Below are 19,411 nucleotides of genomic sequence, written 5' to 3'. Positions count from 1 at the left end.
CCTTCATCATTTTATAAACCTCTATTAAGTCTCCCCTCAATCTCCTCTGCTCCAGAGAGAACAGCCCCAGCTCCCTCAACCTTTCCTCATAAGACCGACACTCCAAACCAGGCAGCATCCTGGTAAATCTCCTCTGCACTCTCTCCAGCGCTTCCACATCCTTCTTATAGTGAGGTGACCAGAACTGCACGCAATATTCCAAATGCGGTCTCACCAAGGTCCTGTACAGTTGCAGCATAACCCCACGGCTCTTAAACTCCAACCCCCTGTTAATAAAAGCTAACACACTATATGCCTTCTTCACAGCTCTATCCACTTGAGTGGCAACCTTTAGAGATCTGTGGATATGGACCCCAAGATCTCTCTGTTCCTCCACAGTCTTCAGAACCCTACCTTTGACCCTGTAATCCACATTTAAATTTGTCCTACCAAAATGAATCACCTCACATTTATCAGGGTTAAACTCCATTTGCCATTTTTCAGCCCAGCTTTGCATCCTATCTATGTCTCTTTGCAGCCTACAACAGCCCTCCACCTCATCCACTACTCCACCAATCTTGGTGTCATCAGCAAATTTACTGATCCACCCTTCAGCCCCCTCCTCTAAGTCATTAATAAAAATCACAAAGAGCAGAGGACCAAGCACCGATCCCTGCGGCACTCCGCTAGCAACCTGCCTCCAATCCGAAAATTTTCCATCCACCACCACCCTCTGTCTTCGATCAGATAGCCAGTTACCTATCCAATCGGCCAACTTTCCCTCTATCCCACACCTCCTTACTTTGTTGAATTTATTTTTTTTGAAACGTGTTAACCTCTTTGCAATAATCCATTGTAACTAAACTAAGTGGTTGGAAACTATTGATGAAAAGATTAACTGGCCTATAATTGAGATTTCCTGTTCTGCATTTTTCTCTCTCTCAAGCCAATCTTTATTTCTCTTTCTATACTTTCTTCGACATCGAATTCACCCACTTAAATGGACGGCACAGTGGCACAGTGATTAGCACTGCTGCCTCGCAGCGCCAGGAACCCAGGTTCGATTCCCAGCTTGGGTCTCTGTCTGTGTGGAGTTTGCACATTCTCCTCGTGTCGGCATGAGTTTCCTACGGGTGCTCCAGTTTCCTCCCACAATCCGAAAGACGTGCTGGTTAGGTGTATTGGCCGTACTAAATTCTCCCACAGTGTATCCGAACAGGCGCCGGAGTGTGGCGACTAGGGGATTTTCACAGTAACTTAATTGCAGTGTTAACGTAAGCCTACTAGTGACACTAATAAATAAACTTTAAAAAACCTCCTTCCATCCATGCACTGTTAATTCAACAATCCTTCAACCCCGTTGGTTAAGGAGCTAGATAATTTCATGCCCTGTTCATTCACACCCTGGCTGCCTGCTTTCCCTCACTACATAGTCAGTAATTCGCCGCACAATAATTTTAAAAACATAAACATGCGAGGGCAGGTCTCAAAGCAACTAGAGTCAGTCCCACAGCAAATGATGGTCCATTACTCTCTGCTCAGACTGTCTATCAATCCTGGACGTGTAATCTTCAGAATTACAGCTCTGCAATTTATAACCCGAGAACAGTATGAGCAGATGCGAATTCAAGCAGCTGTGAAACTTGAATCTAGCGATAAAATCTGCCAATGTGCCACTTAAGCTGTTATTATTTTGGAGATTATTTTTAAATGCTGGGTGCTTTGATCATTCCGTTCGGATTTCCTGAACTTCGTGTTGAAGCCGTCCGCAGAAATTCCATTCACGGGACGTCCCATGAGAAGCATTTCGCAAACTGCAGAACACATAAAGTGGACAAACAAAATGTACAACTGCTCCCGACACTCAGTCGTTTTCTTCAAGTTTAAAATGAAACGGTGACCTCAGTGTTATCATAAATGTCATCAACTTTTCTGCAAACATAAGCAGACCTGCGATTGCGGCCGCTTTGGGTTGCAAGTTGTTGCACTCTGAACAGAAACTTTAACCTTCCTCATTTATTGTTAGCTGCAGAATGCAAATGTTACAATTACTCTCAGAATTCTCAAGCCGGCAAAAAATAAAGTCATCTGGGACTCCTGGTGGCTAGCTCGGGGCTAGAAGATACAAATATATGGGGTGCTGAGTGAGTACAGGATTGACTCTGCAATGTTCTCAGCAATAAAACAGCTTTCTGAAATTCACTATCTAGCTTGCATGCAGGATGACTACTGTAGCAAGTGTTTGAACCAAAGAAAATGCACCAGAATAAAAAGGGGGGAAGCAGAGAAGAAAATTCAGGGAAAATAACAACAACAATTATCCAAAAATGCTGGATAAACTCAGTAGGGCTGGCAGCATCTGTGGAGAGAGAAGCAGAGTTAACGGGTAGAATTTTACCAGCACGTACGCCCGAGGTTTGTACAATCCCACCCGAGGCCAACGGAGAAGGCCATTCTCCGAGCCTCGCCCGCCCCCGGAATCATAAAACTATAAAACATAGGAGCAGAATTAGGCCACTCGGCCCATCGAGTCTGCTCCGCCATTCAATCATGGCTGATACTTTTCTCATCCCCATTCTCCTGCCTTTTCCCCATAATCCCTGATCCCCGATTGAATCCCTGAAGAAGAGTCATTCTAGCTTCAAAATGTTAACTCTGTTTCTCCCCACAGAGGCTGGCAGACCTGCTGAGTTTATCCAGCATTTTCTGTTTTATTTCAGATTTGCAGCATCCGCAGTATTTTATTTTTATAACAATTACCCTTGTCATTACGAGTTGAAAGTCAATGTGAAATTAGAGATTATTTTAATCTGTTACCAGTATTGAGACTTTAGCAGTCACTAAACATTTGGTATGGAAACATTTTTAGTTCAGAACATCACATTAATTCCAGTTTGAGATTCCATCATTACTCTTGACAAACCAATGTACAGAAATAACTTGTTTTTCATGTAACTTAGAGGCTTCTTATAGAGAAGTAATTAGAGAGGATTATAAGTGATTCACAATTCAACCTATGCATTGGAATTTGATCATTTTTAAAATATTCTTTTTATTTGGTAAATTACACTTAGAGGCATTGTGTATGTATCACCATGCACCCCGGACATACTCTCTTCCACCTTCTTCCATCGGGAAAAAGCTACAAAAGTCTGAGGTCACATACCATCCAACTCAAGAACAGCTTCTTCCCTGCTGCCATCAGACTTTTGAATGGACCTACCTCGCATTAAGTTGATCTTTCTCTACACCCTAGCTATGACTGTAACACTATGTTCTGCACTCTCTCCTTCTCTCTGAACGGTATGTTTTGTCTGTATAGCACGCAAGAAACAATACTTTTCACTTTAAACTAATACATGTGACAATAATAAATCAAAAATCAAAATCAAAAAAGGCCTGACTTAACCTGACCCTGTCGGGGTTAGTAATATCTGTTACAAATTGAATCAGTTTTAAATCATATTGAAATTCACAATATAAAAATTCAAAGTAAAAAATCTCTGAAGTGAAATATCTTAAACTCACCTTCACGAGTACATCCACGATTCTTTCCTTGGCTATTTTTGACTTTCCAAAAGACCTCACATTAAAGGAACAGATTTTAAGCGTCTGAATCCCATGAAAACTGGCAAGAAGGAGAACACCATGGAGAAACAGCATATTTACCATCTTCTACTATTAGAGAGTGACACCAACTAGTGTCAGAATGCAGCGCATTGGTACGATGAGAACTCCCTTAGCACAGTTTGACTTTAATAGCACTGATGGTACGACCCTGTTCCTTCCTCCCTTTGCTTTGTTAACCAATGGGTGGAATGACCCACAGCCACTGGTTGTAAAGTTGGATTGGAGAAGTACTTTGTATATATACTGAGACCTCAGATCATGACTAAATCATATTTTGAGGCAGTAAATTCTCAATGGCTTGTAAAACAGGGAAGAAACAAGTTATATCTTGTTATGAAATGATTGCGTGGCTGTAAACTTTAATTCAACAGATATTTAGTTGGGAACAATTTAATGCAAATAAAACAGGGTGTGACTGGTTTCTGATGATGCAGAACATGTGCCCACATGCTCTGATATTCAGGATTTTATCTGCAGTATTCGAGTTGGTGCTATTACTGATGTAGTAAAGAGCATCTCACATCTTGATGAAAAAAGTTTCTGCTTGAGCATCGAAGTAACATTAACCTGTGCCAGATGCATGTGAAAATCAGAGTTATTATGTTATGCTGGTGTATTGCTGAGTTTGTTCTGTCATTTTTGCACCAAAGTCCATGGAAATGAACCTGCACTCCACCCTCCCTTGTCACACTATTGTGTGCTCATCCGGATAAATTGAGCCGTCACACTGAGCTGTGTACTTACCTTTTGGCAAATTCAAAAAACAAGTTTATTTATTAGTAGCAAGTAGGCTTACATTAACACCAGTGAAGTTACTGTGAAAATCCCCTAGTCGCCACACTCTGGCACCTGTTCGGGTACACTGAGGGAGAGTTTAACACAGGGAGAATGTGCAAACTCCTCACAGACAGCGATCCAAGCCAGGAATCAAACCTGGGCCCCTGGTGATGTGAGGCAGCAGTACAAACCACTGTGCCACCGTGCCAAATTCAGTGACAGGATGTCTGTAGTCTGCTTTACAAGAAGGGCATCAAACAGTCAGATAAATTAATGATAGCACAGAAACATCAGATATAGGTTAACAAGGAATAATGGTGAACAAATGGCATCGCCCACGCCACATCTAACAAAATGATTGTTTGTTTGAAGGAAAATATAAAGTCAATGTGAAGGCATAGGCGGCATGGTGGCACAGTGGTTAGCGCTGCTGCTTCATATCTCCAGGGACCTGGGTTTGATTCCGGCCTTAGGACACTGTCTCATACTAATTAATCTAATGTACAGTTGTTGAATATTATAAATCATTTTCTACTATGTATGGTTCAGACAAAGACACAGAAATATACCAAATTAACAAGAAATTGTGGACTTAAAAAATTTTCTCTTCATTCTCATCCATCATGAGGACAATTCTTTTTAAGTATTATTTCTTCCAAGCTCTTAATTGTCCCAATTTCATTGTTCACTGTAAGGAACCCAACTTTGAATATTGTAAGCCCAAACCTTGTGTTTCTCTTTGCTGCAATTTCAATCCCTCTGACAGGTACCCAGATTGTCTCATCAGTGAGTTGGAGTCTTTATGGAATATGTGTCAGTGTTTCGGTTTAAAATGTTTTCTCGCTCTCACAATAGCCATATCACGCTGGGCTGTTACTGAGTAACTGAGCATTTCTGAGGTTTATTCTTCAGTGCTTCTTGAGCAAACGCTTGCACACACGTTACCTCACACACGCAACAAATCACATTTGCTCATAGACATTTGCATCCAAATAATGTGCCGTACCAAATGTCGAACACTAGATTTCCTTGAGCTTTCAGGTGATCTTATGGGAAATTGGAGTGGGGATGTGGTGGGGTATGTGGAGGACTTTGCTTATCTCCTCTACATGAACCTGATTGTCTTGGGTTGCGGGCAGATTAATTTCCTTATTGTTTAGTCTAGACAAACATACAAAGATTTCCAAAAGAATACTAGCATTAACTATTCTTAACTACATGTTCCTGACTTACATTAAAGTACATTGTTGGTGTCGTTTAGTGAACTTGTGCCCAAATGATTTATTCTCATTCAACTAAGAAAATAATTTTCAAAAAATTATCATTTGTTGTTATAGTTCTCTTATTTATGTGTGACATCCTCAATCACTTCCTCTCATTCAGTTTTACAAAGTGATGACTATTTCACCTCATTCTGGGAAAACTTTACAATCCAATACAATATAAGCATGAAACTAAGGAAAAACATAGATCCTATATTCCCACTTGGTCCATTCTATTAACACATCTGCCAGAATTCTACTGCCCCGCCTGCCACGGAATCGGAGTGGGCGAGGGGCGGACAATGGAAATGTCCGTTGACCTTGGGCGGGATTTTTTGGTCTTGTGTGGAGCGAAGTCATAAAATTCCGCCCATTTTCTTTGTTTATTTTGCTTAACTGATTCACTCTGGGGCCTTTTATTTCCCAAATCGACCTGCTAACTGAGTCAATTTTTCCATTTCAAAATTATCGCAAATCCAGAGAATAGTATGGTTGGGCTGACAGGTATTGTCAATGTTCACTTTTATTTCTTCAGATTCTACTGTCTTTATAGGCTACACCCCTCTATTTTCTTTCATTGAAAATGTAATTATTCCCCTAAACTTTCGGTTAATTTTTTTCTTCGGCAGTAAGGACAATTCATATCAAGTTCTCTTAACAATTTCAATTTCAGAAACATACTCACAGCTTTCATGAGTTGGTTAGAATTTACCTTTCCCTTGTTGAGATATTCATTACTACTATCTCCATCTCTATTCATTAGTCAGGTAATAGAATCCCTACAGGACAGAAGGAGGCCATTCGGCCCATTGAGTCTGCACCAACTCTCTGACAGAATATCTTACCCAAGCTCTCTCCCCCACCCTATTCTCGTAACCCCACACATTTAACATGGCTAATCCATCCAACCTACAGATTTTGGGACACTAATGGGCAATTTAGCATGGTCAATCCACCTAACCTGTGGATCCACCTAACTTATGTCAGATGGCAGAGCCTGTAACATAATCAGCAGCTCCCCTCCCCACCTGCCCCACGATTACTGAGGCTTGCCTGCTTGGCCCTGGCTTCCCTTTATCAAACTTGCCACTCTTCGAGGACACCTCACCACGGAAGTGTCCTCTCCCTAGCGATGCAGCCTCAGCAATGGTCACCTCTATTTGGGTTGGCAGCTCTTAAGACTGGGCCTTCTCAATTGGACAGCAGCCCTGGTCATGACCTCTTAAATGGCTGCCGTCAGTAAAATGCCATCCCAGGGTCCTGCCACTGGCCAGAGTGGGGATCAATGTCTGCCCGAAAATTAAACCCAAGGAAAATCAATGCTTAATTGAGTCATAGAGGCATACTGTGCAGAAAAGGCCCTTCGGCCCATCGCCCAAGGGATATAAAATGAATCAGTTTGACAATCCGGCAGATTCACTTCAGGGAAGGGCTCAATGGGGTTAACAGTGATTCCTAGGGACATTGTACATTTCCATTTCTGGGACATTGTGAACTTAAACACAGTCTGTGCAGTAATTGCCACAAAAAACTCAAAACAACTTATACGGACAAAATGAGAAAACACAAACAATCCCTGATTACAGGCCATAAATAATTGTTGCTTTCATGATCATTTGCTTTATTTCCTTAGTTAATTCCTGAATACATGCCAGACAATTGTCATGGAGTTGGATGTGAATATGTGAGAAAAGATACACTTGAGAGGAGGCTGCAAGGAGAAAGTTAATTTCTCGTCTGAAACAAGTCTGTGAAACACGCAGACCGTGTGGTCAGGGTGGCTCCATAAATAGCAACTGGAGAGACAATGCGGCTTGCGAGAGAAACTGCTCTTTTGAAGAAGAAACTACAGCGAACACGAAGCAGCCTTGAGAGGCAAGTTGTTGAGCAGAGAGAAATATGACAAAACAGAGGGTTCTGATTGGACTGGAAAGCCACAAAACCAGCAGCCCTAACCTTTAAGAAAGTTTATAGAACCCCTACTGTGTAGAAAGAGGCCATTCGGCCCACCGGGTCTGCACCAACACCCTGACAGAGTATCTACCCCGGTCCTCTCCTCCACCCATAACCCCGCACATTTAACATGGCTAATACAGCTAACCTAGATATCTTTGGACATAAAGGGGCAATTTAGCATGGCCAATCTACCTAACCTGCACATCTTTGGACTTTGGGAGGAAACCGGAGCACCCAGAGGAAACCCCTCTAGACATGGGGAGAATGCGCAAACTCCACACAGGCAGAAACCTAAGGCCAGAATTGAACCCGGTCCCTGACGCTGTGAGGCAGCAGTGATAACCACTGTGCCACCAAGCTGCCCTAAGTTGCGCAACACATACCAAGGAGCCAACCATCCATCATTAATGCTTAGCAATGGTAGGTAATTGGGCAAAATTAATTTCCCCTCACTATTATTTACACTCAACTGGCAAAATGAACACTATGGGAAGGCATTGTGGTTAGTCTGGAAATGCAGTTGCTCAACATGCCAAGGTACTCACCTCACCCACCTGAAGAAGAAGAACCAATTCCTATCTTCAGATAGATACACTGACATTAGATGGATTGAAACTAAATTTAGTTTAAAGTTTAAAGTTTTAAAGTTTTTTAGTTTATTTATTAGTGTCACAAGTAGGCTTACATTAATGAAGTTACTGTGAAAAGGATTGGATTGAATTAACTACTTCTCCCAAAGAGTTGTGAATCTGTGGAATCCGCTACCCCAAATTGCGGTGGGTGCTGGGACAGTGAGTAAATTTAAGGAGGTGTTGGACAGATTTTTAATTGGTAATGGGTTGAAGGGTTATGGGGAGAAGGCAGGAAAATGGGGATGCGGAGCATATCAGCCATGACCGAATGGCGAAGCAGACTCGATGGACCAAATGGCCTAATTCTGCTCCTATATCTTATGAACCTATGAACAATGAAACTGGGACAACTGAGGACTAAGGAGAAATGATTGATAAGATTATCCATGGGATAATCCAAGCAACCAGTTGCATGTGAAAGCTGCAAGATGAGTTGTATATGATTATTAATCTGTGTGATTTGCAATTGTTTTTAAAAGAAACAACTTATCTCTGGGAGATCAAGATGGGCTGGTGGGCCCTTTGAGGATGGATTCACGAACCTTCCTCTGTGCAGCCTGTGTGGGAGGTATCAGAGTGAAAAATCCTGTACATTTTACATTCAGTTATGTGGTGCTTTTACAAAAAAAAGCCTTTAGTGTCATTTTTACTGAGTTGCAGATTGGTGAATATAATTGACAGAGATTGCTTCAAAGGTTTCATCATAAATTTTGAATTAAGCCATCATAAAAAGCATGTCACTATTTGTCAAAATATAATTTGAAGCTGTAACTGCAAGTTGTTCAGAGGTGGCATGATACTGAAATATTGGCTGTTTTTTATTGTCAGCAATGCCATTGCTATCCAATTGGCTCAGGAATGAATGACTACCTTGCAGGGGGAATTCAGAAACTTCCATCATAGAACCTAAATAAATCCTAGACACTTTCCCTTTTCTGTCAGTTTCCTCAGGGACAGAGATGGAGGCAGGCAAGGTGAAAACAGTGGAATCACTCCACATCTATCTTACTTACATCAGGTGAAAATAGAACAAAGAACAAAGAACAATACAGCACAGGAACAGGCCCTTCGGCCCTCCAAGCCCGCGCCGCTCCCCAGTCCAGGATTGAATCCTGAATCCAGGATCCCCGCCCAATTTTCCAGCCTATCTACATACCAATATCCTATCCACCGAGCTGTCCCTCACAGCTACGATGCTTTGTTCATCACAACCTATTAACTCACCCCCACCCCCCCATTCCAGACCATGTGATCTCCAGGGAGAGGCGAAAACCCAGAGTGAAAACCCCAGGGCCAATATGGGGAAAAAAATCTGGGAAATTCCTCTCCGACCCCCTGAGGCGATCGAAACGAGTCCAGGAGATCACACTGGCCCTGATCGGAAAATGCTTCCCAACCCTATTCATTTCCACTTCCACGAACACCATATGAATTCCCTGCCCCCGAGACAGGTTCCCAACTATCCGCAGTCTCGCTCTGTACTGGCACCAGCAAGATGATCATAGAATGAAGCCTTGAAACGAGAAACAAAGAACAATTAGCCCGCGCCGCTCCCTGGTCCAAACTAGACCACTCTTTTGTATCCCTCCATTCCCACTCCGTTCATATAGCTGTCTAGATAAGTCTTAAACGTTCCCAGTGTGTCCGCCTCCACCACCTTGCCCGGCAACACATTCCAGGCCCCCACGACCCTCTGTGTGAAATATGTCCTTCTGATATCTGTGTTAAACCTCCCCCCCTTCACCTTGAACCTATGACCCCTCGTGAACGTCACCACCGACCTGGGGAAAAGCTTCCCACCGTTCACCCTATCTATGCCTTTCATAATTTTATACACCTTTATTAAGTCTCCCCTCATCCTCCGTCTTTCCAAGGAGAACAACCCCAGTTTCCCCAATCTCTCCTCATAACCAAGCCCCTCCATACCAGGCAACATCCTGGTAAACCTCCTCTGTACTCTCTCCAAAGCCTCCACGTCCTTCTGGTAGTGTGGCGACCAGAACTGGACGCAGTATTCCAAATGCGGCCGAACCAACGTTCTATACATCTGCAACATCAGACCCCAACTTTTATACTCTATGCCCCGTCCTATAAAGGCAAGCACGCCATATGCCTTCTTCACCACCTTCTCCACCTGTGACGTCACCTTCAAAGATCTGTGGACTTGCACACCCAGGTCCCTCTGCATCTGTACACCCTTTATGGTTCTTCCATTTATCGTGTAGCTCCTCCCTACATTATTCCCACCAAAATGCATCACTTCGCATTTATCAGGATTGAACTCCATCTGCCATTTCCTTGCCCAAATTTCCAGCCTATCTATATCCTTCTGTAGCCTCTGACAATGTTCCTCACTATCTGCAAGTCCTGCCAGTTTTGTGTCGTCCGCAAACTTACTGATCACCCCAGTTACTCCTTCTTCCAGATCATTTATATAAATCACAAACAGCAGAGGTCCCAATACAGAGCCCTGCGGTACACCACTAGTCACAGGCCTCCAGCCGGAAAAAGACCCTTCCACTACCACCCTCTGTCTTCTATGACCAAGCCAGTTCTCCACCCATCTAGCCACCTCCCCCTTTATCCCATGAGATCCAACCTTTTTCACTAGCCTACCATGAGGGACTTTGTCAAACGCTTTACTAAAGTCCATATAGACAACATCCACGGCCCTTCCTTCTTCAACCATTTTGGTCACTTCTTCAAAAAACACCACCAGGTTAGTGAGGCATGACCTCCCTCTCACAAAACCAAAAATAATTGAACCTCAAAAGAATACATCAGCTTTACAGTGGTCAGCACTGCTGCCTCACAGCGCCAGCGACCCGGGTTCAATTCCGGCCTCGGGTCACTATCTGTGTGGAGTTTGCACATTCTCCCTGTGTCTGCGTGGGTTTCCTCTGGGTGCTCTGGTTTCCTCCCATAGTCCAAAGATGTGCAGGTTAGGTTGATTGACCATGCTAAATTGCCCCATAGTGTCAGGGGATTAGCAGGGTAAATATGTGGGGTTATGGGAATAGAGCCTGGGTGGGATTGTGGTCAGTGTAGGTTTGATAGGCCAAATGGCCTCCTTCTGTACCATAGGGATTCTATGGATTTACAGCAGCATAATAATGAGCCAATTCAGGATCTTCATTAAGTAGAACAATTTTTGCACATTTTTTTAGATTTCTATTTTTAACACGGATGTTTCCATTGAAGCAAATGCCATCTGATCAGATCCAGCATCAAGTGGAATCTGATGTGTGCTGCTCTCGTGGAGCTTTTTCTATTCATTCTTGGAATGAGAGTATTGTCTGCGAGGTCAGCATTTAATGCCCCTCCCTAATTGCCCCTCAGGCAGATAGTGGTGAACAGCCTTTTTGAATCACTGTGTGGGAGGCAGTTCCAGGATTTCAACCCAGTGAGAGTGAAGGCACGATTATGCCATTCTAAGTCAGGATGGTGTGTGGGTTGGAGAGGAACTTGGAGGGTGTTCCCGGCACTTCAGTGCAAAAGACAAGGCTATAGCACTTGCAACCATCTTCAGCCGGAAGTGCCGAATGGAAGACCTATCTTGGTCTCCTCATAAGGTCCCCTACGCCATTGATACCAGTCAGCAGATCTTTTGATTCACCCCACAAGATATCAAGAAGCAGCTGAAAGCACTGGATAAAGCAAAGGCTATAGACCCTGTAAACATTCAGGCTGTAGTATTGTGGACTTGTGTCCCAGAACTATTCACACCTCCAGCCAAGCTGTTCCAATACAGTTACAACACTAGCATCTACCTGACAAAGTTGAAAATAGCCCAGGTTTGTCCTGCCCACAAAATCCAACCCAACCAATTATCACCCCATCAGTCTACTCTCAAACATCAGAAAAGTGATGAAGGTACCACCACACATTCTATCATGCAGCATTTACACAGCAATAAGCCGCTTGTTGATATTATTTGGGTTCCACCAGGGCCACTCAGCTCCAGACCTTGTTTCACCCTTTATCCACACATGGACAAAAGTGCGGAATTCCAGAGGTGAGGTGAGAGTGACTGCCCTTGACATCAAGGCAGCTTTTCATTGAATGTGGCATCAAGGAGCACTGACCAAACTGGAGTAATTGGGAAGCGAGGGAAAGCATTTCATTGGTTGTAATTAAACCCAGCTCAGATGTTGGAGGCCTATCATCTCAAGCCAGGACTTCACTGCAGGAGTTCCTCAGGGTTGTGTGTTGACTCAGCTATTTTTCAACTGCTTCATCAATAACCTTCCTTCCAAAATTGGGTCAGAAGTCAGGATGTTAGGTGCTGATTGTGTGGTAATATTTGTAACTTGTCAGAAACTGAAGAAGTCTGCGTCCAATGCAGCAAGACCCGGACTGGGCTGATACGTGATAAGTAATAATCACGTCCCATAAGTGCCAGGCATAGACCACCTCAAACAAGAGAGAATCTAACCATCTCCTCTTGACATTCAATGGCATTAGAATCACTGCATACCCCACCACTAACAGCCTGGACATTGACCATAGATTTATTTGGACCAGCGATGTAAATACTGTGTCTGCAAGAACATGTCAGACTCTGGAAATTCTGTGGTAAGTAACTCACTATCTTACTCCCAAAGGATATCGACAAGACACAAGTCAGGACTTGTCATGGGATCCTTTCCACCTGCCTGGATGAGTGCAGCTCCCACAACACCCAAGAAGCTCAATCCCATCCAGGGCAATGCAGTCCACATGATTGGCATCCATACACCACCTTAAACATTCACTCCCTCCACCACGTCTGCACTGTGGAACCCATGTGTACAATCTGCTGGATGTACTACAGCAACTTGTCAAGGTTCCTTCAACAGCACCTTCCAGACATCCAGATGTCTGCTTCCCTGTACCACTAGGTAAGTTGCTGGTGTGGAAGGTCCCCATCAGAGGGGACTTACGCTCAACTAGACACAGAAGTTGAGCTTCAAGACTCATAGACTAAGCAGGTACTTGTGGACCAATGCCTCATCATCTGTCTGAATTCCCAGTGGCAGTGCGGTCTCTTGCATTGAAGATAGAAGAGTGCATTCCAACCACAAGTGCCATCATGGTTCTGGCATTTGAGCCCATGCCCTCTGATGAAAGAGTTGGCAGTCGAATGGAGAGTCAGATTCATCAGGTCAATGCGTAGATGCAGCCACACAATAATGGCTTCCATATAATGGTGTCTACTTTAGAAAGCATTGAGTAAACAGTTGCCTCGATAACCAACACTGCATTCAAATGCATCCAGAGGCTCAGCTACACTTGGGTAGCAAGGAGGCGCAGGTCAGCCCTGCGAGGGAATAGCTGGACAGTGATGATAACATTGTGGGCTTTCCTTAAGGCAGGTATTGCCCTTCCCAGTGGATTCCCTGAGAAAGGCACAACAACTGATGCCTAGCCCCCAAGACCAATGTTGCCTCCACACAGATGAAGGAGGGGTAATCTTTGAAGAGGCCCTCAGGAGCTCCACTAGCCAGAGGGCAACCTCCACAGGCATGGAAAGTGTCAGTGGTCGGAAAAGAGCAGGCTGCCTTCAGCTCAGAGGAGTAACGCGATGCAGGAGTTAAGAAAAGATGAAACTGAAGGAGTCTTAGCTGCAAAAAGGAATTGACATGGGTGCAGCTGTGAGTGTTATTAAGGGATGGTAAAGAGCCAGATCTTGTTGATCCCAGGGAAGTTGAATGATGTTCTTTATTTCCACATTGACAGTGGGGGTGAAATGAGACTGTCGGTTCTAGACGCAGGATAGGGAGTGAAATGCAATTTCACACTCACCAAAAGTCCTGCCTCCAACGGCCTTGGAAAATTCCACCCGCTGTTTCCACACTGCTGCTGGACCACTTCAACAGCATCAATATATCAACCCAGCAGTCAGCATAAACATCTGCCTCTGATCTTCAGCTGTAAATAGACTCTGCCGCATCGCAATGGTGTGAAGCTGGAGATCTTTCCAATAACACAGTAAAGAGGAAGTTTGAGTTCAAACTCAGTGGCAAGCTGCTTCCCTTTATCCTATTAATGTACAAAAGGTGGCTACGGCTGTTGTCAGTTTTATTTATGATGTTTTGGCGTTCATCACTGACGTATGTTTGCTTCAAAATATGATGTGGAGATGCCGGCGCTGGACTGGGGCAAACACAGTAAGAAGTTTAACAACACCAGGTTAAAGTCCAACAGGTTTATTTGGTAGCAAAAGCCACACAAGCTTTCGGAGCCCCAAGCCCCTTCTTCATGTGAGTGGGAATTCTGTTCACAAACAGGGCATATAAAGACAGACTCAATTTACATGAATAATGGTTGGAATGCGAATACTTACAGCTAATCAAGTCTTTAAGAAACAAACAATGTGAGTGGAGAGAGCATCAAGACAGGCTAAAGAGATGTGTATTGTCAAATAGGCAGCTTTCACGGACTAGATTGTGACCAGTTCTGGATTCTAAAGATTCACCAGCATTCTGCTTAAAGACCCACAGACATGGGACTGAGAATGCTCCCTAACTTGTGATCCCTGTTCAGATTATTAGTTCTCAAAACAAAATATCAGTTTTTTAGGCGATTTTCAGCCAGTTGAACCAAATCTAAGATGCGGAGCTGGAATTGTGATGGTCACGTCCTTTATCAGCAGAGTGTTGGAGTGGAGGTGGTTTTATGTAGGAACAAGACTGTGATTTATAGAACAGCCATTAGGCTCAGTTGAAATATGGGGGTGATTTTGAACCCGCACTCTCCACTTGCGGGAATGGTGGCATGTGCTCAAAATCTGGAGGGTGCGATTGGTGCCAGCGAGTTTCTGGGTTTCAATTTCCCCGGCCCCTCGTTGGCGGAGTAGCATGAAACACACTGCGGGACCCCAGGAAGCTCATTTTAATACATTAGCCCGTCATAAGCGAGCAGTCTCTTCGGGACTTCCCCCCCCCCGCCCACACCCGATATTCAGCGGGCGCTGGTGTGACGTCACATCAGCACCATTTACAACAGCTCTACATAAGCGTGAACTGGCACCTTCGTCTCTGAGGGTGGAGTTCAGAGGTGAGCACTCAGGCAACCAACACCCTCCACACGTTGCACTGCTCTGTGGGCACTAGAGAAGATGCGGGGACACAGATAAGTGGAAGTTGGGGTGGGGATGGTGGCACCATAATTGCCATATCGGGGGGCAGGGGGACCACAGGGGTCACTTGCAGGCTTTACCTTCCCTTCATTTTGGGATGCCCCCTGCTTTAAAGGGGTTGTGAAGGCTGGTATGTAGGCAGCACTTCCTGTGAGCTCCTTTATGCCCTCCTTCCATATCGCAACTGAGGGAGTGCCCTTCCTGAGTATGGACTGGCCACAAGGTGGGAGGGCTTGAAAACAAGAGGCTCAGCACTGGGGGTAACTGTGAGTTACGTGGGTGGGGTCCCATGAGAGGCTGGGCTGTCAGGGCAGAGTGGGGGATTCAGGAATGGTCTGCGTCTCCGCTCATGCAGCCTGAAGGGGCTCGCTCTCGGGGGAGGGTGACTGCAGTGTGACTGGGACTCGCACTCAGGCAGCGGTGAGAGGACAGAGGGGAGAATCCACCCGGCAGTCGCACACCGATTGTCAGGGGTGCTTGTGTGTAACGGTAAATCTCAATGGATCATGGAAGCACCTGCTCAGCTCTGCACCTCGGGTGACCTGGGAGAAACAAGGTGCCCTCTGGGAATGTGCCGGATATGCTAATCACTGGCCTCACGATTCAGCTGTGCCTCGTCTGCCTCAAGAGGCAGACACTTGGCTGAGCAGCCACCCCAGCCTCCCCTCACTAATGGTTACGCCATTAAATGGTGTGCAGCCCAAAAGCACTGCCATTTATTGGAGACCAATAGTTAACCCTCCGCAAATCAATGTCCCAGGTATTGAGCTGACATTCCCAGAAAGGCTGCAATATCACACAGATTACACTGATGCAAGGCGTGAGGGTGATGTCTATCATCACACACCCCAATCGAGGTCATGACAGGGTGCATTGCGAGGTCAGGATGCAAACACTGGTTACATGCAGCCACTTAATTGCCCTCTGACATGATGCCAAGGTTGTTTGGTGACCTTGGTGGGTCTCAGTGGCAACCAGCTGTATTCTGCTGGAGCTGACAGGGACCAATGTGGAGATGTGGTTATAGTGTCCAAAAAGGAAAATGTTGTGGGGAAGAACTAATATGATAAGTCTTTTAAAGAGGCAGTACAGGCAGGATGGCTGAATGGCCTCGTTCTGTGTCATATTGCTGTGTGATCCTATTGAACTTTAAAGGTAGAATAGTTCAAGATAAAGTAAAACACAAAACCTAGGGAATTAAAACATATTAAAGCAGTGAAAATCAGAGAGAGGGTGGACCAGGGCAAGAGGCCAGCAATAAAGAACTGCAGCATCCAAAAACCTTGCTCACCACACTCTCCCATCATTAGTCATTGATGATTATTGTACAGCACACTATTTCCAAAGAACTTCAACAGCCACAATACAGTTTCCCTTTAGATAGTTCAGGCCAGCTTGGAGTAGTGCAGAAGCTTAAAGTAGTGCTGGCCATTCATTGTATTGCTTACCCAGTGGGTGCATGTGGCTAATGACTGGCATGTCTGCATACAGAACTCATGGTAATGTGCAGACAGCAGAGAGTTGGCGACTGCCTACATTTCAATCTATGGGTGTGGGTTAATCACATATCATGATCCTGTGCCCATTTTTGGGCGTTATCCAATTTTATTCCCAGAGGCTATAAGAACTTAGTATTTGTTGAAGTCTGTACTTACTCTGGCAATGTGTTGCACTAAGATCTCAGTGATACAACTGTTGCTGGCAGCCAGGTGGTATTATTTCTGTAATATCAGAGGATTTTTCAGTTTCAAATTGCTACATAAAACTGGCTGGTCCCAACAACATCAAATTCCTGGCATGGAAGGCAGCAATCCAATAAACATTCAGTTATATTTACCACAGTTCAGTTACAGGATGTAAACCACTTGACCTTTGCTTAATTACCCCACCCAAAGAAGCCGAAAATGTTGTCAGAAACATGAATTGGCTGGAAATCAATTCTGCAACTTTGGGCGTAAAATTACCATTGACCAGAAACTGAATTGGACCAGCCATAGAAAACTGTGGCTGCAGGAGTAGGTCAGAGGCTGGGAATTCAGTGGCAATTAACTCACCTCCTTGACTCCCCAAAGCCTGTCCATCATCTACAAGGCACAAGTCAGGAGTGTGATAGAATACTGTCCACTTGCCTGGATGTGTGTGGTTCCAACAACACTGAAGAAGCTTAACACTAATCCAAGAGAAAGTAGCCTGCTTGATCGGCCATCGACTTAGACATTCACTCCCTTCAGCACTGACGCACGGCGGCAAAGGTGTGTATGGCCTATAAGATACACTGCAACAATTCACCAAGGCTCCTTCAACAGCACCTTCCAAACCTGCAAATTCTACCATCTAGAACAATAAGGGCAAAAGATGCACGGTCACACCACCATGTGCAAATTCCCCTCCAAACCACACACCATCCTGACTTGGAACTGTATTGCCCATTCCTTCATTGTTGCTGGGTCAAGTTCCTGACAGCATTGTGGCTGTACCTGCACCATGTGGATTGCAATGGTTCAAGAAGGGTAACAAATGCCAGTGACGCTGACATGGTGTGAAAAAATAAAGAGAGGTATTTCAATTGCATATGTCAGCTGAAGTGATGGTGCCTCTTCATCAGTACTGTGTTGTTGCTCTCGCTCTCTTCCTCCTGGCTGGACACATAGCACTTAAGGTGTTTGAAAGCAGAAAATCAGAAATGGAAGGTTAGGATGAGGGAAGTGGGGTGGAGTGGAAAGCCAGACATCTAGGGTCACACCATCAGCAGCTTGCTCTTCACTCCAGGTAGGGGGATAAAGCTGAGCCGGTAGTTGAGAGGGGCCTAAGGGTGGAACCCACCATCAATGGATGGCCCCCTGATGCAGAGAACTATTTCCCATCTCCTTCACAAGGCTCAGATGGTGTAAGTGTCCGTGCCTCACATTGGTTTTGCTTTGCTCCAAGTGGTTATCAGTGACTTAGTACAGCAAAAAAGAGAGAGAATAATATTGGTGGTTATGTTCCACTGTGTCTGGGCGATGTACCTGCCACAGTTGAATAGCTGGAGGTATCTCAAAGCAGTGGGAGCTGAGCGAGGTTGGCATCATTGGAATATGTGTGAGGTTGAAGTGAAGTATCTAGAGTGCCATGGACTGTTGCTGGGTGAGTGGTAGGGGTGGTAGGGCATTGAGAGGTTGGTGTTGCGGTGAGTATGAAATCCTTCAATCTGCATTCACTGACCTTAACCGTCCACATGAGATCATTAAACGTTTTGTGGAGCTGCTGCCAGATCCTCTGGGACAGATTGCTTGCATTGACCTGTGTGGCCGCCTGTTCCCATTCCCCGCACAGGGTGTTGCTTAAGAGTCTAACTGAAAGAGGAGGTCTTCATCTCTCAACCTCCATGACTAAGGCCACCAGTGCTGCATTCGGGCACCTAGGATCGCATTCTCTTCCCTGGTGCTCCATTTGTACAGCTCTGCTGTGCAGCCAGTGTCAGCGCAGGTAGCCAGCAGTGCCACCCTTCCAGTGAATGCAACTTCCCTTTAAGAGGAACAGGCTGGGCTGCACTATGTGAGATTGAGCCTTCTGCTGAGTGCTCAGGCAGCCAGCAGTCCAGGCCCTGCTTAGACCAACACTGACATCAGGTAAATGAGGAGGAAGGGTGTGCAGAAGATACTTTTGCACTTGAATTGTTAACTGTTTATCTCGCCACAGATGTTGCCAGTCCTGCTGCGTTTTTCCCGCAGTTTCAGTTTTTATATTCAATAAAGAGGAAGGACCAATGGTAATGGGCACATACAGGACATAAATTGCAATCCACGTGCCCAAAAACAGCTCCTTATAAATTTTCCACCTCAGATAGCAAATGCAGGAATGGAATATAATTTATGCATTGGTTGAAATTGAGAAAGGAAGCTTGCTCGGGTTAATTCTGTACTTCATTGATTCTTTAAATTCCAAATCCTTGGGACCAAATAAAATGCCTTTGCAACAAAATAATTGAAAAACAGTTACGTCATTTTTTTTTGTAGCAGGTGAGATATAATTTTCAGTATCGTTATGGTATTGAGTTATTCATTACATTATTA

At 44.7% G+C, this 19,411-nt stretch overlaps 1 protein-coding gene across 2 annotated transcripts in view; it reads right to left on the bottom strand.

Annotated features, from left to right (window-relative positions):
- The window catches only part of LOC144491572 (deoxyribonuclease gamma-like), a 91,747-nt gene that overhangs the window by 22,925 nt on the left and 49,411 nt on the right, over window positions 1-19,411 (bottom strand). The window contains exon 2 of one of the 2 annotated variants that reach the window (XM_078209559.1): window positions 3,508-3,654. In XM_078209559.1, coding sequence (XP_078065685.1) covers window positions 3,508-3,651 — 144 coding nt within the window. In that variant the 5' untranslated portion in view covers window positions 3,652-3,654. Of the gene's footprint in view, window positions 1-3,507; window positions 3,979-19,411 lie in introns of those variants that run through there. The other variant, XM_078209558.1, reaches the window with a different exon arrangement.

Source organism: Mustelus asterias, chromosome 3 (genome assembly GCF_964213995.1).
Source record: "Mustelus asterias chromosome 3, sMusAst1.hap1.1, whole genome shotgun sequence".
NCBI lineage: Eukaryota > Metazoa > Chordata > Chondrichthyes > Carcharhiniformes > Triakidae > Mustelus > Mustelus asterias.
The sequence above is the reverse complement of the archived record's forward strand: the minus strand, read 5'-3'. Positions and strand labels throughout refer to the sequence as shown.